Source organism: Molossus molossus, unplaced genomic scaffold, assembly GCF_014108415.1.
Source record: "Molossus molossus isolate mMolMol1 unplaced genomic scaffold, mMolMol1.p scaffold_m16_p_18, whole genome shotgun sequence".
NCBI classification, from domain to species: domain Eukaryota; kingdom Metazoa; phylum Chordata; class Mammalia; order Chiroptera; family Molossidae; genus Molossus; species Molossus molossus.
The window spans coordinates 39,430,469-39,453,359 of NW_023425353.1; the positions used below are offsets into that span (position 1 = coordinate 39,430,469).

Consider the following 22,891-nt stretch of genomic DNA (forward strand, 5'->3'; position numbering starts at 1 on the left):
CTTGCAGAGTTCAGTGTTAGCAAGAATCCCGTTAAGTCAGTTGAGAGAGAATCCCCACCAGGACAGCCTATGACCGGGACACTATAGCTGGGTGAGCAGAGATTTCTACTAGACGAAGTCACTAAAAGTGAGTGCTTGCTTATTATAGCAGGTGGCACTACCCCACCCCAGTAGTGAGGTGTCAACCATGGGAATTCATCCGTCCCTGACCCCACAGCAACCCCACGAGGTAGGTATTGGTACTATCATCCTCATTTTCAGACAAGACTCAGAGGTATAGGGAGGTACCTATGGTCACACACAGACAGTAGGTAGTAAGTCAGGATTAAATCCAGATGCCTGACCCTGGAGACTTCTAAAGATTTGGTCACCAAATGAGCAGGGAACCTCAGCAAAAATGTCAGGTGTCTCCCGGCTGGTGTGGCTCAGTGGTTGAGCATCGACCCATGCACCAAGAGGTCACCAGTTCAATTCCCAGTCAGGGCACATGCCCAGGTTGTGGGCCAAATCCCTGGTGGGGAGCATGTAGGAGGTGGCCAATCAATATTCTCTCTCATCGATGTTTCTATCTCTCTCTCCCATCCCCTTCCTCTCTCTCTAAAATCAATAAAGAAAAAAACCATCTTTTAAAAAAAAACGGCAGGCGTTGTCTTGGCCAGCTCAAGTTGGAGTTTACCAACATCCAGTTCCATGTCTTTCTCATCAAGCTTTACAGTGACTCGCTTTGGGTCCCAGGTTCCTGGTTTGAAAACTCACACTGTATGATCATAGTTGCCTCCCTCAGGGTCCCGGCCACAAAGAGGGATCCATCATGTGTGCTAATGGCCTTCAGTCAAATGTGCATTCACCCTTTCCATTGAATAGTTTAGTCTTCAAAGTGGGCAAAGAGTCTGCAACTCATTTTGAAATCCGTCAAAAAATAAGATGGATGGATAAACAAATATATAATAGAGTAAATACAGCAAAATGATAATGAGTACAGAACCCATAAGGTGGGTGTATTGGTTTGCTAGGACTGCCAAAGTGCCCATGGGACTTAAACAACAGACATTTATTTTTAACAGTCTGAAAGCTAGAAGTTCAAGATTAAGGTGTTGGGAGGTTTGCTTTTTTCTGAGACCTCTCTCTCTTCCTGGCTCACAGATGGCTGCCTCCTAGCTGTGTCCTCACATGGCCTTCCCGCTGCACATCCCTGGTGTCACTCTGTTCAGATTTCCTCTTCTCCTAAGGACACCAGTCAGACTGAGTTAGCGCCCACCCATACAGCCTCATGTAACCTTACCACCTCTTTCAAGGCCTTATCTCCAAATGCGGTCACATCCTGAGGTACTGGGGTTAAGGTTTCAACTTATGGATTTGGGGAGGTACACAATTCAGTCCATATCAGTAGGCATATTGGTGTTCCCTGGACAATTCTTTCCATTTATTTTTTAATGTTTGAAAATTTTCATAATAACAAACAATAAAATAATTTTAAGTAAGAAACGGAGAACCCGAAGATACCTTCACAAGGGTTAGGGTTGGAGGTGGGTCAGTCCAGCGCCCTTATTGGCAAATATCTGGGCACCCCTGGAGCTGCACAGAGCTAGGATACCAATGTGATGAACCTAGAGCCACTCATTAGGAGACTGTGACCAGTTAACTGAATCTCCACAAGAAAAAGTAAGAAGGACATTTTCCTCTGCCCCTGATAGGGATGTCTTGAGGAGGAAAAATTGCCCTACCTACAGGATGAAAGAAAATCATCCCATATTGGTCATTATTTTAGCGAGTCATATATCAAAAGTGACTCCTCTGATTGTGCATAGATTCAAGGAAACAAATCCATCCCTCTTTCCTCCCACAAGGGAATTTTTTTGGACCTTATCTAAAGGAAGGCATCTGCTTTTTTTAGTTCAAGTTCTAATTTGACCAAATGGCATGTGGTAAATAAAGAGGAAGAAGGAGACAATGTTATTAGGAGCCAAGGGAACATCAAGAAACCTCCCCAAGGCTGGCTGCGCTTTGGCTCTGAATTTGATTACAGCACCAGCCTAAACCAGCAAGTGCTATTAAATCTTCTGCTGTGGCTTGACAGGGCAGGCCAAGCTTCTGGAGTTATTCAGGAGATCTAGTCATAGGTCAGAGACAAAACCGTCCAGCTGCATCAGGCCCAAAGGGTGGGTTATTTCCAACACCTGCTGACAACTGGGGCTGAGTGGAAAGACCCTGTGTTTCCAACCATTACATTTCCATGCCTTCATTTTTCCACAGTGACGTCTCAGTTCTGCAGACACTTGTAATTCAAAACCACATGGCTCCCTTAACTCTTTCTCTAGAGCCCCTATCCCTGCCCCACCAACTCTAATATTTGCTATCTGAGGGCTCACAGCAGGTGGGGAGGAGGAAGCAGGGTCCCTGGGTAGCCCCTGGTTGCCTGATGGCCCAAATGGCATTTCTACCCACCAGGGAGTCACTCAAACCTCTGAATTCAAGAAAGTGGGAGACCTTGGGCTGAGCCCCTTGGACTCAACTGAACAATAGAGCTTCTCAACTGAGCAGTTGCTAGAATAAACCTTAGGCTTTTTGCAGCATTATAATTGTATGATTCTACCATCTGGAAATTCTCTGAGATCTTGATTCCCATTACTAATTTGGGTCTAACAGACTATTATAGACAGAAAAATCTCATCCTGTGCTCCAGATGAAAGGCTCTGTTTTGCATAGATGTATGAAATTTTGTTTAATTTTTTAGAATAGGTAATATAGTCATGTGATTCAAAATTCAAAAAGGATAAACGGTGAAATGGACAAATTTCCAGACTTACATAGTCTCCCAAAACTGAACAGAAAAGAGATAGAAAACTTGAACAGACCAATAACAACTAAGGAAATTGAAGATGTAGACAATAAACTCCCAGCAAACAAAAGTTCAGGTCCGGACGGCTTTACAGGGGAGTTTTACTGAACATTCAAATAAGAAGTAACACCCATTCTTTTCAAACTATTCAAAAAATTCAAGAAGGAAGACTTCTAAGCTTTTTTTTATGAGACCAGCATAATCCTAATTCCAAAACCAGATAAAGACACTACAAAGAAGAAAAACTACAGGTTAAAATGCCTGATGAACATAGATGCCAAAATCCTTAACAAAATATTAGCAAATTGGATCTAGCAATACATTAAAAAACCATTAACCACAACCAAGTGGGATTCAACCCAGGGATGCGAGGCTAGTATAATATTTGCAAATCAATAAATGTGATATGCCACATAAACAAAAAGAAAGATAAAAATCATATGATCAGCCTTGGCTGATTTTGCTCAGTGGTTAGAGCATCAGCTTGAGGTCCCGAGAGACCCGGGTTCGATTCCCCCTAAGGGCATGTACCTCGGTTGCAGTTTGTCCCCAGCCCTGGTTGGTGGTGCGGGTGGCAGCCACTCGATGTGTCCCTTTCACATTGATGTTTCTCCCTCTCTTTCTCTCTCTCTCTTCCTCTCCCTCCCACTCTATCTGAACAAAAAAATGGAAAAATGTCCTCGGATGAGGAAAAAAAAAACAAAACCATACGATCATATCAATAGATGCTGAAACAGCATTGGACAAAATCCAGCACCCATTTCTTATAAAAACACAGCAAAGTGGGAATAGAAGGATTATATATCAACATAATAAAGGCCATATATGAAAAACCTACAGCCAACATCATACTCAATGGGCAAAAACTAAAAGCATTCCCCTTAAGAACAGGAACAAGACAGGGATTACCCCCTTTCACCACTCTTATTTAACATAGTACTGAAGTCTTAGCCACAGCAATTAGACAAGAAGAAAAAGTAAAAGGGATCCAAATCAGAAAGAAGGAAGTAAAACAGTCATTATTTGCTGATGACATAATATTGTACATAGAAAACCTTAAAGACTCCATAAAAAATCTAATAGATTTAATAAATGAATTTGGTAAAGTAGCATGATACAAAATTAATATCCAGAAATCAATGGCATTCTTTTACACCAATGATGAACATTCAGAAAGGGAAACTAAAAAAACAATCCCATTTACTATTGCAACAAAAATATAAGTTAAATACCTAGGAATAAACTTAACCAAGGAGATAAAAGACCTGTCCTCAGAAAACTACATGACACTGAAAAAAAAATAGAGAAAGATATTTAGAAAGTGGAAACATATACTATGTTCATGGACTAGAAAAATCAACATCATTAAAATGTCCATACTACCCAAAGCAATCTACAGAGTCAATGCAATCCCTATTAAATTCCAACAACATATTTCACAGATCTAGAACAAACACTCCAAAAATTTATATGGGACCAAAAAAAACCCCAAATAGCCACAGCAATCGTGAAAAAGAACAAAGTGGAAGGGATCGCAATACCAAATATCAAGTTATACTACAAAGCCATCGTAATCAAAACATCCTGGTACTGGCACAAGAACAGGCATATAAATCAATGGAACAGAACAAAAAACCTAGATATCGACCCAAGACAATATGCACAATTAGTATTTGACAAAGGAGGTAAGAGCATACAATAGAGAGAGTCTCTTCAATAAAAGGTGTTGGGGAGTTGGACAGGTACATGCAAAAAAAATGAAACTAGACCACCAACTTACACCATACACAAGAATAAATTCAAAATGGATAAAAGACTTAAAATGAAACTATACAAATCCTAGTAGAAAATGTAGGCAGAACAATCTCAGACATCAGATGCAGAGGATATTCACTGATACATAGCCTAGGACAAAAGAAACAAAGGAAAAAATTAATAAATGGGACTACTTCAAACTAAAAACCTCCTGCACAGCAAAAGAAACCAGCTTCAAAATGAAAAGGGAACCAACACTCTGGGAGAACATATTTGCCAATGATACATCGAATAAGGGGTTCAAATCCAAAATATATAGAGTATTTATACAACTCAACAAAAGAAAGACACATAATCCAACTAGAATGGGCAGAGGACCTGAATAGAAACTTCTCCAAATACAACATACAAATGGCCAGGAGACATAAGAAAAAATGCTCAACATCTCTAATCATCAGAGAGGTGCAAATTAAAATGACTATGAGATATCACCTCACACATGACAGAATGGCAGCCATCAACAAATCCTCAAACAAGTACTGGCAAGGACGTGGAGAAAAGGGGACTCCAGCACACTGCTGGTGGGAATGAAGACTGGTGCAGCCACTATGGACAACAATATGGTGTTTCCTCAAAATATTAAAAATGGAATTCCCATTTGACCCAGTGATCCCACTTCATGAAATATGTCCTAAGAAGCCTGAAACACCAATCAGAAAGAATATATGCACCCTTATGTTCACAACAGCACTATTTACAATAGCTAAGATCTGGAAACAACAGCCCAAATGTCCATCAGTAGACGAATGGATAAAAAAGCTGTGGTACATTTACAAAATAAAATACTATGCAGCTGTAAGAAAGAAAGATCTCTTATCCTTTAAGATGACCTGGAGGGACCTGGAGAGTATTATGCTAAGTGAAACAAGTCAGTCAGAGAAAGACAAATACCACATGATCTTACTTAGTTAAGGAACATAATGAAGAAAATAAGCTGTTGACCAAGAGATCCAGAGTGATGGAGGTAGGGAACAGACTTACAAACCTCAGAGGGATGGGGGTGGGAGGGGTGGGAAGAGATAAAGCAACGAACTTACACGCATATATGCACAACCAATGGACACAGACATTAGGCTGGGAAACGCAGGAGAGTTTGGGAGCGGAAAGGAGGGGGTCAATGGGAAAAAAAGGGGGACATTTGTAACACTTCCAACAATTAAAAAAAAAGGATAAATGAATATACATGAAATTTCCACTCTTGTCCCAATTCCAATGATTTGCTATAGATTGCTTAGTCTCCTGTGTATATGTCCATGACTATTTTATGCATGCAGAAACAGATAGATATAATATTTTTCCCTCTTACCCAAAGGATTACATGTAATAAAATACTATACATATGGTCCTCTTTCAGTTTCTGCACAGTATCTGTAAGAGATTCTTTTGTGTAGCTACATAAAATGCACCCACATTCTTTTCTGTGGCTGCATAATATTCCTTCACCTGAAGAACTGTAATTTGTTCACCCTGCCCCCTACTGATGTACATGTGAGTGACTTGCAAACATTTGCTGATATAAACAATGATACGACCAAATAACCTTCTGCGTGCATTTTTGTGCATTTGGTAAGCGTGTCTATTGGATGAATTCCTAGAATAGAATTGCTGGGCCAAAGAGTGTGTAAGTTTTTAAATTTTACACATGTTGGCTAATTCATCTCCATAAAGCCTCCATCAAGCCACATCCCTCCCATGAGCAAAGGACAAACATATCTGTTTGCACACAGCCTCACCAGCACATGTGATGTCAGCCTTCTGAATTCTGCCCATCTGATAGACCAAAAAAATGGTATTTTCAGTATGGTTTTAATTTGCATTTCTCTTATAGTGAATGAGGATGGGGATATCGTCATAGGTATTTTTTTCACTTTTCCATGAGGTTTCTGGTCTTAATTTTTTTCTCATATATAAGAAAAAAAGCACTTTATTATATGACTTGCAAATACTTTCCAGGTTTGTTTTGGCCTTTTGAGTCTGTGGGTTTTTTCCCCCTTCACAGTATTTTTTTATTTAAGTAGTAGAATTTATTATAGAAGACTTTTTTTTTTTAAATGGCTTCTGGGTTTTTCTACATCTTCAAGTTAACTCCCCAAATCTCCCAAGGTTTCTGCTAATAATTTTAAAATTTCATATTTAATATTTAAGTCCCAATTTATTTGTAATTTATTCTGGTGTGAGATGTAAATCTGTTTGTAAGCTGGTTTTTCAGAACACATTTTATCTGTGACCTAAAGCAGAAAACAAAAGCATTCTTTAAACTACCTTTAGGTAGCTTGCAAGCATCAACCATCACAACATTAGGTAACACGTACTGCACACTTACTATGTGCTAAGCACTGGCCTACAACAGCCTGCAGGCCTGTTAATATTTTCTCCATTTGACAGATCAGTAAACTGAGGCTCAAAGAAGTGCCCGGGTAAGAGGTGGGGTTGTGACCTGAACCCAGATCAGTTGTCTCCTTGTCCTAATTGCTGTGCTGTCATAGAAACACCCACTACCTGCATGTCTGAATGTCTGAGACAAAACCACGGTGACGCACTTCACTCCTCATTAACTATTTCATTTGTGTTATTTTAATGTCACAAACAGACTATGGGCTCCTTGAGTTAGTTTCTCTTACAAATCTTCTTGTTCAATATAATAGTTAAGTATAGAGTAAGTAGGAAGTGCAATAACTACGGGTCATTTGATTGGCAGTATATCAAAAGATATATATCTCAATAGTTACGATTAATTTAGAGACAGAAAGACAGATGTAAACATGGTAATAATAATAATAATAGTAGTAGTAATAATAATAAGGATCTGAATCAATTAAGTGGATTTCATTGCCTCATTTAGAAAAAACAAAATGCAAAATGATAGCAGATGGGTATTTGGCCAGAAAACTGAGTATATTTGTCAAATCATCCACCATATGCTGGCATTCCATTTGAAAATTTCATATTTAATAATCTTCCTCTGATTGCCTGGGAGGACCCACGCTGACAGGCCTGGTGACTTGGCATCCGCTTTCTGCTCTGAAGGGGGCAAAACCGTCATGCTATACCAGGCAGATGCTGTGTGGACAGAGCACCTCGTTCTCCTGACATGGGTGAATTGGATACCGGAAGTGGCTCGTCTTACCAGCTAGGCTCCGCACAGGATTGCACCATTTCCAAAGGGTGGACACTCTCAGGACTGTAGTGACCTGGGGAGTCTCCTGTGAGCTCACCTCTGTCTGGGGAAGTGAGAAGCTTTCTCCCTCCCAGCTGCAGGGAGGGCCGCCTGCAGGTGGACTTGCCACATCAGCAGGCCTTCCTGCTGAGGACTCAGTAAGCTGTTACTGTCCTCAGGTGTGAGCCTAGGTTTTCCAGGACATGGAAGTCCAGTGCCCCGCTCAAGGCACAACTCCGGAGGACAACCCACCCAGTCCAGAGCTAGGTCCTCCGATGCTTTCTCCCTTGACCCTCACAATAACCCCTCGAATTGCACCCCCCTTTCCAGGCGTGGAGAACCGCGGCTCTGACATCAAGGTCCTGTAGAGTGGGGCTGCTGAGCCCAGCCCCCGATTCCACAGCCCATCCACTGTACTGCACCAGGCTTTCGATGGAGACTGAATTCTGAAAGTGGACTCTTCGGCACCATGAGCAAATCTCTCCAGCCACCAAACAAGAGCAGGTGGAATTAGAACTAGAGGGAAACATCCCAGGGGGAGGCAAATGGCCTGGACTCCACATCTCTCGCCGACTTCTGGAATAATGTTGCCACCGGTAACTGAGAGCTTAACTACATTCCAGGAGCAGTGCACAGCTCTACCTATTAACTTGTTGAATCCTCACTGCCACCTAATGAGATAGGTATTCTTAAATATGTTTTAAATGGATCTTATAGAGAGAGGAAGAGAGAGATAGTAACATTGACGAGAGAGAAACATCGATTGGCTGCCTCCTTCACGCCCCTCACTGGGGATCAAGCCTAAAAACTGGGCATGTGCCCCAACTGGGAATCCAACTGGCAACCTCTCGGTGCACAGGATGATGCGCAACCAACCGAGCCACACAGGCCAGGCAAAGGTAGGTATTCTTATTATCCCCATTCCACTGAGGTGCTAAGAAATTAAACCAAGACCACTTGGCCAAGATCACTCAATGAGCGGACCACGAGGATGTCACTCAAGTCCGGAGCCATCCGAATGTGAACCCACCTTTTACTGTCACCTCATGGATACGCAGGTGCCAGTGTTCAGGAGAGAAACACGTGCCAAGGCCCCCTCTTCGGGTAGGTGCTAAGCGTGAGAATTCTCAAGCAAATTTGACTTTGTTAGCTCAAAGTCGGGGAAAGTCCACAGCGGAAAGGATCTTTGAGATCTGGCCCATCCCTTCATTGTACAGATGACGAAACAGTCTCACAAGGAGCGAGTGGCTTGTCCCACACTACACGTGTGTCCCAGGAGTTAGCGGCAGGTCCAGAGAAATAAGCCAAGTGTCCCAAAGTTTACCGCAATGCCTCAGCACGGTGATGCAGTGCCTCTCAGAGAGCATCAGTAAGCCGGCTAATGGCCAGACCCACGGACTCAGTGTCCCCGCACCACCTTCGGGCTGGACCTGAACAAGAGCCCTTAGCAGCTATCACCATGGCGGCCAGCTCTACGCCTGTCAGGCAGGGGGACTCTTACTCGCAGGCCGGCCCAACAGGGAAAGTGCAGCTGGGGCAGTTGATTTGGATAACTAAAGGGGAAGAAACCATTTACCGCAGATATTTCAGGGAAAGCATTTCCAGGACCCAGATGGTCCGGACAGCCAGCTCAGCCTTCCACTCCTCACTCCTCGCTCTGTGGGCAGGCATGGAGAGTGACGCAGCACCCCAGCCACCACACTGGTCCCTCGGCCTGCTGCTCCCTGGACGCGAGCCCGTCTGTCCTGTCCACCTGTCCTACCACAGTCTTGCCTGACACAGCTCTCAGGAAAATGGACAAGAAGGAAAAGGTTGTCGTCCTCACTAGGAGCCCCCGAAGCCCTGAACGTGGATCCCAATTTGGAGAATTTGGTTTCTGGATGACCACAGAGAATCTAGAAGCCTTTTGAGGGTCACCCAGTATGAAGGATCTCAAACGGGTCCAGTTCTGTTTGGGTACAAAGGGGCAGCCCAGTTTCAACCCTTGGTGATAATGACCCACCCCACAGGCCACTCGTGTAGGGGACGAGTTCAAACACTTGAACAAATCCCGAGTCACAGTAGGGTAAGAAAGCTCCAGTCGGGCAGGTAGGTCTCCACAGGTAAGATGGCCATTCTCACCCCACCCCCACCCTCCTGAGCCCCCAGAAAGCCCACGCTGGGTCGGAGGCCCCTGGAAGGCCCCCCTGGAGCATGCATCCCACAAGAGAAGTACCAGCTGCAGCAGGAAAGCTCCTGGGGCTCCCGCCAGACTCCTCAGAAAGACAACAAGAAGGCCAGGAGAGGGGACTGCGGGGCGAGCAGGGGAAGAGCGGGAGGCCTGCCAGAGAGGAGCCCGTCCCACTCACATTCGTGTTTCTTTCTTTTCTTCCCTCTCTTTTTTCAGCCCCAGCTGGTTTACCATGCAAAGCCCACTGCAGCCACGAGGCCTCTCCTTCAGCTGTCGCCAGCTCCCAACACATGGTCACTCTTGTGCTTATATTGGTTGCCATGGAGACGTAAGTGCCAGCTTGAATGAAGCTGCACACTGGCTGGGAGATGGAATAGGGCCAGGTGTATTTTTAAAGCCATCTGGGAAAGCCAGTCACTATGAGAAGAGATTCCGTCCCTGGTCTATGTGTGCCTACTTTAGGGACCATAAGTATAGGGATTCACAAATGGACAATAGATAAAAGCTGATCCCCCTTTTTTGGCCTTAACTTGCCAAATGATTTAAGCAAAAAGTTACTGTTTGGGTTATATTTGGGACTTTTGCCTCTGGACACAAATGCATTCATTTTAGGAGAATTCACGAACCTCTTGGCACGTGTAGAGACATTGAGGTTCTGGAAGTAATGACGAGACGGTTTATACATCACACACCAGGCGTTCTTTAAACCCACTTAATCTTCACAACTGGTCTGTGAGGGAAAGCCTACTTTTAGCCCCATTATACAGATGGGAAAACTGAGGCACAGAGAGGGGGATGTGACGTCCAACATCACAAAGCTAAGGGAAGCACAAGCTTTGAACCCAGGCTGCGTGGCACCAGACGCCCTACTCCTAACCACAAGGCTATTCTGCCTCTGCAATGATTTGGGGACCAGAGAGTCCTGATTTGGAATATTAGCCCTGGCACTGTGTGACTTCAGGCAAGTGACTGCACCTTTCTTTGGTAAAATGGGGGGGGGGTACCAATGGCTCGTGAAATTGTGAAAATTAGAAGTCAGTAAGAGTCTAGGAAACAGAAAATGCTCAGTGGAAGGCGGCCTTATTAGTGTGAATGGGGGCCCCCTTAGCGACTGGCTCCGGGTCCTGTGTCAGCAGGGGGTGTGCGGTACCTGCCTCTGCCCCGATGGGGCAGGCAGACGGGCAGAAACTGTGCGTGGGCCAGCAGAACACAGCCGCTCTAAGTACCTGTGGCAGCTGCTGTCGCTTCCCTGCCCATGTCCCTCAGCTTCCATCAGGCCCTGGGAGCCTCCAGCTCTGGCCACAAGCACCTGTGACTATGTCAGAGAGCCTCTCCGGCCGTGAAAGTCGCGGTGGGCAGGCACATCCCCAGGAGCTGGTGGATAAATGTCCCAGTCCTGTCCCCAGGAGATGGGCAGGAACCTGCCTGTGGAGGCCCCTGGTATTGGCTACCTTCCCTTCCTCGTCTCGCCTTCCCACTGCCGTGCTGAGATCACCTCCCAATAAACCCTTTGTCTCAGCGTCTGCCCCGGGAAGGAACCCAAGTGAAGACAGTGTATACGCCTATGACTGACTCTGATGTCACTTACAGAAAGCACTTAGGGGACACTTTGTGCAGTGAAAAGGTAACTGTGGTAGTCTGAATAATGGCCCCCAAAGAGGTCCAGATCCTAACTCTGGAAGCTGCACGTTTCCTGAGATGGCAAAAGGAACTTTGCAGGTGTGATTAAAAAGTTTAACGGGGAGATGACCCAGGTGGGCCCTAAATGTAACCTCAAGTGTCCTGGTAAGAGAGTGGCAGAGGGAGATTTGACACAGAAGAAGGTAGTGTGACCACTGAGAGGCCACTGGAAACTACTACAGGAACTCAGAGGCAGACCTGAGCAGAGCTTCTCAAAGTGTGGTCCGTGGGCCAGCAGCAACAGCAGCCCCTGGGATCTTAACACGGATGCAGACTCTTGGGCCCCGCTCCAGACCTGCTGGATCAGACACTGCAGGAATGGGGCCCCGCGGTCTGTTTCAACAAACCTTGCAGGTGATTGATGCCGGCTGTAGTTCAATGGTTAACCCTGCTTAGACAACAGAATCGCCTGGAGACCTTTCAACACCGTCAGCGCCCGATCCCACACCCCAGAGACTCTGGTTTATTTAATTTAGGCTGTTTAGTCTGGACACTGGGCTTACATAAAGCATCCCAGGTCATTCTATGTCTAGCCAGAGCTGAGAACCAATGCTTGAGAACCACTGATCTAGAACATTGACTTTCAAACCGAGCTTTGTGGAACTTGGAAATTCTGGAAAAAAATGCCCCAGGACTGCTAATGGAGTCTAAACCAGCAGCGCCTCTGGCCCCCAAGGTCAGATGGGGCTAGACAGGTCGGTGTGCTAAGGAAGGTAGACCAGAGGGTGTGGTGGGGACTTGGGAAATGGGGCTGAGTGCCACCAACTGCTCTGTTCTAGCCGCTGCCATATCAAAATGTGGGTGAGGACTGCCAGACCATTCTGGTTTTCAAGAGGTCTGTCGTTTTTTGTTTTTTGGTTTTTGGTACGTGCCCCTAGTGGGAACCGAACTCGGGACACTCTGGTCCTCAGGCCGATGCTTCAACTAACTAAGCCAAACACCAGGAAAATATTTTTTTATGTTAAATCCCTTGATTCTTCAATGCTCGCAACTAAGGCAAAATTCTCTCTCTCTCTCTCTCTCTCTCTCTCTCTCTCTGTCTGTCTTACTACTGCAACATGAAGGCTGAACATGCCTAAGGCTGAGCAAGCACAGAGACTGGTTCTGGTCCTTGGGCGGCTCGTCTGTGAGCTTGTCTTCTGCAGGGTCGTCCATTATTCACCTCTTAGGACCAGCGGGCAGCCTGGACAGCTTCTTCTCAGGGTGCTGACAGGAGCTCCACATAGGAGGGATATTTCTGTCTGGCCGCTGCCGCATCCCTGTTCCAGGTATAAACTGTTACACCTGTTTACAGATGAGGAATTTGGGGCTCACCACAATGTGATGTGACCTTCCCACAGTCACACAGCAAATAACCCCAAGGCCCCCCACATAAGAACTGCTGTGAGGAGTGAAGACCTCTGTAGCTGTGGAAAGGCTTTGCGGAGTGAGAGGCTTGAAGATAATGGTCCCAATTATACACGTCCTGTGAGTAGTACTTCTGATGTGAGCTGCATCTTAAGACGACGGGACACCCGCTTAGCTGACAGAGGGCATTCTTTAGTTCCAGAGCTGCACTGTTTGTGTGTGGCCGTGGCAGTGGTGGGCGTGGCACGTGGGCCGGAGTTGGAGAGGAGTCCACGGCCTTATTCGGAGGCGTGGGATGGGGAGAAATGGGAAAGCTGGGACCCCTGGAAGGCCCTCTAATGTAAGAACTCTCACTGATCATATTATCTGGAGAGGAAAAGGGGGAGCTAAATTGGAGGAGATGTCTGGGAAGTGCATTATGGAACATTAAACGATAGCTGATCAGCATCAGATACAAATAAATGGCCCCTAATCTACTGGAAAGACCATGATTGGTTCCCAAGTGGTGGCCTGGCTGACTTCCAGTCAGGAGCGCAGGGCTAGACATTGGTCCTACAGGCTATAAAACTCCTGCTCTGGGCCCTGTCTCAGCAGCCAGCTGGGGAAGCTTCCGCCCAGAGTTCACAGTCTTCCACAAGGCTCATGCGCGGGGCTGGATCCGGGTCTCCTCACCCTCTGGCCTCTGAGGCCTTGACCCAGCATCGTCTGGAGAGCGCCTGCCTGAAAGACCCTGTGTTGGGAGAGGGGAGATACACGTGTCTGTGTGGGTAGAGAGTAGGCTGGCTCACAATGCCTGAAGAGAATGTCTGGGAATGGTATTCCCCTGACTCCAGAAGGCCTCATCCCCCACCCCAAGTACCCTCGGTGAAGCGCATCTCACTAGAGCATACTTTAACCCCTGCTCAAATACAAATACCTTCCGCCTGGCAGGACTAGGAGGTCCCGTTCCATCCCCAGTGGGGGGCGTGCGAGAGGCAGCCGATCCATGTATCTCTCTCACATCAATGTTTCTATCCCTCTCTCCCGTCCTATCAATCTAAAAAAATCAATAATAACATATTTTAAAAAAATACAAATACCTTGCCCTGGCCAGTTTGGCTCAGCAGTTAGAGCGCCGGCCCGCAGACCAGAGAGACTTGGGTTCAGTTCCCGCTAAGGGCACGTACCTCGGTTGCAGTTTGTCCCCGGCCCTGGTTGGGGTTGTGTGGGAGGCAACCAGTTGATGTGTCTCTCTCACATTGATGTTGCTCTTTCTCTCTTCCTCCCTCTCTCCCTCCCATTCTGTCTGAAGATAAATGCAAAAATGTCCTCGGGTGAGGATAAAAAAAAGAAATACAAATACCTTCAAAGGAAAAATAAATCAGTATCCTGGCAAGTCATACACACTTTAGTATAAAGTCAAATTTAATCTTTTGCTAAGAGCTTGGATATTGATATCCTGAGGAGGAGGCAGGAGGGAATAAAGAATAAAGAATTGAGTAATAACTATGTATGGTATCAGATGGGTACTAGACTTATCAGGGTGATCATTTCATAAGCTATATAAATGTCTAATTACTATGGTGTACACCTGAAACTAATATAATATTGTATGTCAACTGTAACTGAAAAAAAAAATTTAAAAGAAGGAACAAAGAATTAAAAAAATAATCTAGAGCTGAGTTTTCAAAAGAAAGAAGGGTAGCCTACAGGATTTTTTTTTTTTTTTAAGTTTTTTTTTATCCTCACCCGAGGACATTTTTCCATTTTTTGTTCAGATAGAGCGGGAGGGAGAGAGAGAAAGAGAGAGAGAGAGAAACATCGATGTGAAGGGACACATCGAGTGGCTGCCACCCGCACGACCAACCAGGGCCGGGGACAAACTGCAACCGAGGTACATGCCCTTAGTGGGAACCGAACCCGGGTCTCTCAGGACCGCAGGCCGATGCTTTAACCGCTGAGCCAAACTGGCCAGGGCAGCCTACAGGATTTTAACATCTAATATCATTATTTATCCCTGGCCATAAGCAGATTTGGTCTACATTAGTAAAAGCCAAACTTAGTCAGAGGGCAGTATTCCAGCCTCCAACTTTCCCACATACCAGCTGTGTGGTCTTGGGCAAGTCACTTAACCTCTCTGAACCACCATTTCTTCATCGGAAAAGTCAAAGTGATGCCACAATCATCCCAGGGGTGCTGTGAGATCGCATAAATTGAAGTGTGTGGAAGGTCTGCACGTCTATAAATACTGCTGGCCTTGGGTCTGTGCCACTACATTCTAGAAATTGTACAGCTACTGAACTGTACTGTGAGCGGCTACTGGGGCTGAGTCAACCCACTGACCCACAGCAAGCCCAGCTAGGGCCAGCCAAACCTAAGCTAGATCAGCTGACCCTTAGTTGCCCCACAAACATGTGAACTTCAATAATGAGTGATTGTTGTTTAAGCTACTGAGCGTGAGGATAGTGAATCAACAAACAATGGTTAAAACAATATACCAAAGTTAGGTTTCCTGACATTTAAAATGTTAGGGCCACGTCCAATAGAAATTATTCTAAAATATATCTGACACTTATCTGCCTTCTTAAGCAAAATAAAGTGAACACAATTCAGTCTTCTCTGGGTCATTCACAATCATCATAGTGAAAGCCAGTTAATGTGCTATAAGCTAATGAGGCCCCCAGGGATTACGTACAAAACAGAGGCTCTAGAAATAAGTCCAGTCTACTATTCTTTTTCGACCTCAGAACTATTCCCTGGTTCTTTACCATTTTTCTTGTAGCCAGTTTTATGAGCTGTCTTGTTTGGCTGTGGTCCTTGTCTATATCTTAAGCAGCAGCCCGCCTCTGAAATCTATCTGTGCTATGACAAATTGTCCACCCTTCAAGAAACCTATCTAAGCCTGTTAGAATGGTGTCCAAAATAGAGTGACCAGGCTTGGAGTAGAGGCCTGAGCTTGTTTTCTGCATGGCAAATGCTCAGATTTCTGTCATCAACGCTGGCCTCTTCGAAGCTTTTTTGCTCTCTTCCTGGTTCTCCTCTGGGGCCGGCAGTGGAGGTTGCCAGGCAATGAGCATCTATCTGACGCAGGTAGCTGGTGCTGCGGCTGGCATTGTTGGAATGCGTCTTCCTGGAGAGAGGGAAGGTAAGGACCAGCCCGCGTGCCTGTGAGAGCTGTACCTCCATCACGCCGCTCTCTGGGGAATGTAGCGTGTGCTGCCTGTGTTTCAGCAGCAAGTGACCATGGGTTCCCCAGAGCACAGGTGGCATCCCACTTCTCTCTGTGTCCCCTGTAGCACTCGCTAGGGTATCATGGGTGAAACGAGAAGACCTTCCTGGCGGCCCTTGTCCCTACGAGCACAGAGCTTGTCTTCCTCAGAAGAGTGACAATCTACAAGCTTGAATACAGAATATTTCGCATCAAATCGTTGGAAAACAGTTTCAAAGAATTAAAGTTCTTCTGTCTCAAGGGATAGTTCCCGTTTCAGGGCATAAGTTTATTTCTAACTGTGCTATCAGGAAGCCTGGCGACCAAATGAAGGGGACAAAGCCAAGCGACTACAGGAAAAAGCAGATATTTTTCTCTGTTGAGCTGACACCTTAGTGATTTCCCTCAGCTCTACCTTATCGTTTTACCTAATGTCTAAAGACACATTCCCAGCCAGATCTGGACCTGGCAACTCATGAAGAAGTGCTTGCGGGTGCGTGGGCTAGCCAGTCTACATTCCCACCTGCACCCAGAGCTGACCCCCATGGCTGCTTCAAGGGTTCCTCAGCCGGGCTTCAGGCTGGGTTTGCCCAATGGCGGGCACTGCCAGCAAGGTTGGATTGGAGGAAAGAGAGGTCAGGGTATTTCTTCTCCACTTTCTCCCCACTTCAGGTCCCTCTGTGATTAAAGCTCCTGCTCAGTGACCCGCTTCTCCAAGATCCCAAATCTTCCTGGAATCCACTGCCCCATTTCCTGCTCTAGCCTTCTCAAGCACGGGGGTGGTAACGGTTCCCACAGTTGCTAATTTCTCAGCATTCCTTGTTGATTCCCTTAACCGCACCCACCCCCTCTGAAACCAGTCCCTTCATTCAAGTATTTGCATAAGAACCATTAGAGTTTCTTTTTTTCCTGGGGTTACCCCAACTGGTACAATCTATCCACAGTCTCACTTAGGAGATGTCTAAGCTATGCCAGGGCTCTCTCTAGGGCAAGGAGCTCAACGAGAACCAGAGGTTCTTTGCTCTCTACCTTTCAGAACTCACGAGCCATCTTGGCACCATCTAAATTAAGAGACACAAAATGGTGGCAATACCTTCATCTGCAGATGAGACATTGTATTTCTTCACTCACTCTTCCAGGCACCAAATGGTTACTGAGCCCCTGCTACGTGCCAGACACTATTCTGACTCTGGGGAAATTATAATCATATACAAGACAGGCACAGTCCCTGTCCACATGGTGCTTACAGCCGAAAGCCAACCATCTCCCAGGAGTCAGAGAGCCCATCTGAGGCAGGGCCAGAGCCAGAGGATTGAGATTCCTCAAGTCCCGAGCCTCCAGCAGATCCTTAAAGGACCCTACGGCCCAGACAAGGTTAGACCCACCTGTCAAGCGTCCCCTTGTGTAGTGGAGTAATGGCTCTCTCACCCCCAGAAGCAGCTTGGTGCTGTCAGCTTGAATTTGTGGGGAACATGTTGGCACACCTGTGGCCGCACAACCACTCACCTCTCCTCCCCCTCCCCCCAAACTCTCCACAACCCCCTCCTTCAGTTCCTCACACTCTATAATTAGCCCCACGCCCTTCTCTGCGTCCTTCCCTCCGGCCCACAAACGCTGGCAGCAGGTCATGTTGATGAGTTGTTTTTATGAATGGACGGGCTGGGGACTGAATTCAGAGCCCTGCCTTCTCTGAGAGCCTGTTTCTAGCAAAAGCAGTGGGGGCAAAATTTCTATCTCGATTAAAGTATTTACGAGATTCATGTTGGAGCACATGACGGACTGCCATCGCTAGGGAGAACCATGGGTGACTGGGGTGAACCGAGGGTGTGCTGTGAGGGGACAGGTAGCAGAGCCCGGGGTCTGTCTGCCTTCCTCAAGCCCTCTGAAAATATTTGAGTTTGCTCAGAAAGGCTTACATAGGCCATGCCTGTAACGCAATACTTCCTGCTCTGGGTCAGACAAGGCAGCAGAAAAGTTGCCAAGCTGGCAGAGAAAGCCCCTTCCTTCACCTCCCAGCAGACACCCAGCTCCAGGCCTGGCCACCCCTCTGGAGCCCCTCCGCTTCTCCCCAGAAAGCCCTTCTCCCAGCTGCCTCGTCTGAGGCTGAAGAGAAGGCCCACCCAGGGAGCAAAGATAGCAGGAAAGAGACAGGGCTGGAGCAGTGGAAGACCTAGTCCCGAGGCTGCATGGGGGCCCCCAGACAATCAACAGGACTCCCTTTCCTTTAGGTGGGATGGTCCTGGCAGCCGCTGACACTGCCGGAGCTGGGACAGGGCATGCTCATCCCATATCATCCCCTTTGAGTCAGGTCCCCCTCAGAAGGGGTCAGGGATGTATTTATAGAAACATCTGGGACTCATTTCCCTCTCTCTTGCACTTCTTTCCATCTCTTTTAAGCTCCCCACAATTCCCAACCAAAATAAAATCGTGCAGCCAAAGGGGAAAAGTGGGGGAGGTAGAAACAATTTTTCAAAGGTCTCTGGTTTTGAGTAGCCAGGTGGGGGCCATTTGGAACAAGGACGGGAGGGGCTTCCAAGACCAGCCGGAGTGACAGAAAGCTGCTAGGGTGGTGAACTCCCCTCCAGCCTCCCTCCACCAAACGTAGAATGGGAAAAATATCAGGACATGTTGCAAAAGAACCTTCCTTCCCCGCCCTGCCCCAAACAGATGCAAGGGAGGAAAGCTGTGATCATCATTTACCTGCTGAAATTGGGAGGACACTGTTGATGAAAGTAGGCTGAGACACGACAAAGCGGAAGAAAAGCTGCAGATAAATTCCCAAAGTCACTGGATTCAGGACAACCATGCTGGCTGGGGTCTGGAGAGTGTCAAGTTCTCCCTGCCAGCGGAGGCTTGCTTATCTCTGCTTTTGTCTTCCCCGCTGCTCTCTGCTGCTTCCTCTCTCTCTCTCTCTCTCTTTCCCCCCTCTCCTTCCCTCCCTCTCCCGCTCCCTCTCCCTCTCTTCTTTCCTTGTGCCTTTACCAAGAAAGAATGCCAACCATTTCCCATTAAACCTTCTCCATACTACTCGGGGTTATATTTATCTCAAGCACTGGATCAAATGCCCACATTAAAATTAAGATGTCAGAATTTCGTCTTTTGGAGACTGGGGTTAGTGGCTACTGAAGAGGTGAGGGAAAGGCAGCCAAGTCCCCATGCTCACTGGAAGCAGTCCTCCCGGGCAGACAGATTTTCCAATTGATCACACACCAGCATCTGTCTCTCAGAGTGGGGCGTCCTGCGGCGTCACAGAATCGCCCCTTCTGATCCACGCTGAGTTTCCATGGACACAAATCCTTCTGCTGTCAGTCTGTGACATTTTTACCCACTGGGTGACAAGTGTAAAGTTGACCTTGGGTGTTTTTTTTTTCTTTAATCATCCAATAAAAAGTGGGGACAGGGGATATTATTTCTTCCAAAACAGTTTTCTCCATGAAAAATATTTATTCTCTCTCCAGAAGTGGCAAACTGTAAGCCATGTGAAGCAAAATAAATGAAAACAGTCAATGGATTGGAAAGTGAATGATTATTTATCAATCTATATTGGAAGGCAACCAACTAAATGGGAGAAGATATTTGCAAACAATAACTTGATAAGGGGCTAATATTTTAAAACTATAAAGAACTCATACAACTCAACATCAAAAAACCAAACTAATTAAAAATGAGCAGAGGACCTGAACAGACACTTTTCCCAAGAAGACAAACAAATGGCCAACAGACATATGAAAAGATGCTCAACTTCACTAACTATACGGAAATGCAAATCAAAACCACAAGAAGAGACCACCTCACAACTGTTAGAGTGACTATTACCAATAAGACAAGCAACAAGCTTTGGAGAGGATTTAGAGAAAAGGGAATCCTCATACACTGCTGATGGGAATTACAGCCACTGTGGAAAACAGTATGAGGAGTTCCTCAAAAAATTAAGATTAGGTTATCTACCCCTAAAATTTGAAAACATTTATTTGTAAAGATATGTTCATTGCAGCATTATTCTTGGTAGCCAAGACATATGGAAACTACCTAAGGGTCCTTCAGTGAATGATTAGATAAAGAAGATGTGGTACACATATACAATGGAATACTACTCAACCATAAAAAAGGATGAAATACTGAATTTGCGACAACATGGATAAATTTCGAGAGTATCATGTTAAATGAAATATGTCAGATGGAAAAGGACGAGAACCACATGATTTCACTCATATATAGGATATAAAACAGAAAGCAACAGATGAACAAACACATATACATACAGACTAGACTTTGGGTGGTGAGCACATCGTGCAATATACAGATGATGTATTATAGAACTGTACACCTGAAACTTATATCATGTTATTAACCAACATTACCCCCATTACATTTAATGTAAAAAAAAAATCATATTTGGAAAAATAGCCTCATTGACTTGATCTTTGGCTAGACAACATTCTTCAAATAAAAAGTATTGCATCCTTAAATAAATACCTCCTATGAGTTTGTAGAGCTTGTAATAGAGATCCTTAGATTACTAAAATAATTAAATAACAATCCACAGAGTTGTCCATTTTGCTTTAATTCCTAGTGCCTCATGGGACTTAATTCAGAAAGGGTTCGCTATTTACTGGGTTCTGGGCTCCCGTACTGACCCTCACTCTGGGGCAGGTGGAGCTGGGGGAAGGCATCCTGTAAGGTGACACTCCACAGCTCCAGCACCCGCTGGGCTTGACTCCAGCTCTGCTGTGACAGTGAACAAATCGTTTGACATCTCTGAGCCTCAGTCTTCCTATCATAAAATGGAGGCATGATCCTTTAAAGGTTTGCTGGAAAGGTTAGATAAGGTAACGTGTGATGAATCATTTGCAATGAATCACATTTGTGTATAGAGATGGCAGAAAATGAACCCCAGGAAGCCATGGGAGAGGGGACGCAAAGATGGCCAGCAAAGAGCTCTCCCACCCCTGTCTGCATGTGTCACTCTTCCCAGCAAGAGGCGGAGTCCATGTCCCCTCCCACTGAACCTGGACCAGCCTGTGACTGGCTTTGACTACCAGAATGTGGCCAAGGTGACACTGTGCTCTTAACAGGCCTGGCAGCTTCTGCTTTTGCCTTTTCTTGGAAGCCAACTGCTACACAAAAAAAGTCTGGGCTACTGGATAGGCCAGAGGAAGGGGGGAAACAGCCAACCTGCAGATAGCTGGCCATCTCAGATGAGGCACCAGACATGAATGAGAGGGGGCCAATTTGGATCATCTAGCCTCATTCAGGTCTCCAGATGATGGCAGTCACAGAAGTGACCCCAGGTGAGACCAGCTGAAGAACTGCCCAGATGAACCCAGCACAGATTACAGGTTCATGAGCACATAAACCGGCTGTTGTTTCTGCCTTCAGTACCCTGAAGCCCCCAGGTTGTAGGATGATTTGTCATGCAGCAGTGGCTAACTGACTCGGGATTTATAAGAAAAGCCTTTGAAAGCATAAAGAATATACTTGGCTTACATTCAAAATTAACAAGACCGCGTAAAGAGAGGCACCCCATTTAGCTTTCCCAAATGTTTGATAGAAGGATCTGTGATTGCTGCCTAAACCCAAACAGGAAATTCTCAGCTTGGTCTTGTTGACACTTGCATCCTACAACCCCAGGAGTGGGCTGTCGTCTGCCTGGGAGGAAGATAACTCGCGAGTCACTTGGTGCCAGAATCTGGACTTCCACCATCCAGCTCAGATTCCTCCTCTGAGTAGCCAGAGTGATTTACTCCTTCTCTCAACATGCAGATTTCACCCCTGAGCATGAAGTTGGCACAGATTATATCAATATTGTCCTGCTTGTGACACCTGCTGGTATTGGTCTTGAACTGCTTCTAAACCACCTTGTGTTGCTACTTAATGTCCCTGAAGATGAGGGGCTGTTCCATAGCTCTGTTGGCCCCCATGGCCCCAGGACAGTCAACAATGTCAGTTCAAGTTGATCCAATCATGCCATTGTGGGATGAAAAGGAAACAGGAGAAGTGGCAGAACTCTGTGCTCCAGCCACACTAAACAACCTGTGTTTCCCGGCGCCCCCTGTGCCTTTGCACACGCAGCTGCTGGTACAAGGGAGGGCTTTGGTGAGTACAGTGAGAGAGGGAGGGTATGTTACAGACACTGCCCGGAATGTCTACATTCAGGCCACTAGGGGGCAAGTCACTGCTGATTCAAGTTACTCCAGGAACCTCTATCCTTAGGGGAGGCCATAGCACAGAGGTATTTCTAAGCCCCCAATACTGATTAAACAGTGTTTTTGTAAATGTCCGTTTTCCATGTACCATGTATTTTATGAGTCTGTTTCTCATGAGGTTATCCGAACTGACCAAGGCAGAAATGATCATCTTTTCTTCAAACCCTCTTGGAAAGGTTCTGGATCTTCCGTAATCTAATAATACAGGCTATTAGATTTTTCCAGAAGGAAAGTATTGTAGATTTGTAAAAGGTTTACACCAGTAAATCCAATCAAAGTCAAAGGCTTCCGTCTCAGGCCTGGTGGGTGGGAATGTAGAGGGACAACCCGGGGGTAGCCCTCAGCACATGCCATGCACATGCCCCTTGACTCAGTAATTCTGCAGAAACACTCACTCAACTGCCCAGCGGTGTAGGCGCAAGGACGTTCATGACAGCCTCAAATTTGAAACAGCCTACTTCGTGAATATGACACTGAACACATTGAAGAG

At 46.0% G+C, this 22,891-nt stretch overlaps 1 protein-coding gene across 1 annotated transcript in view; it reads right to left on the reverse strand.

Moving 5' to 3' along the window:
• Positions 1 to 19,048, reverse strand: part of COLQ (collagen like tail subunit of asymmetric acetylcholinesterase) — a 57,669-nt gene extending 38,621 nt beyond the window's left edge. Inside the window, exon 1 of the mRNA XM_036266893.1 lies at positions 18,896 to 19,048. Within this exon, the coding sequence (XP_036122786.1) occupies positions 18,896 to 19,001 (106 nt within the window). The 5' untranslated portion in view covers positions 19,002 to 19,048. The remainder of the gene's footprint in view (positions 1 to 18,895) is intronic.
• Between the last annotated feature and the right edge of the window lie 3,843 nt (positions 19,049 to 22,891).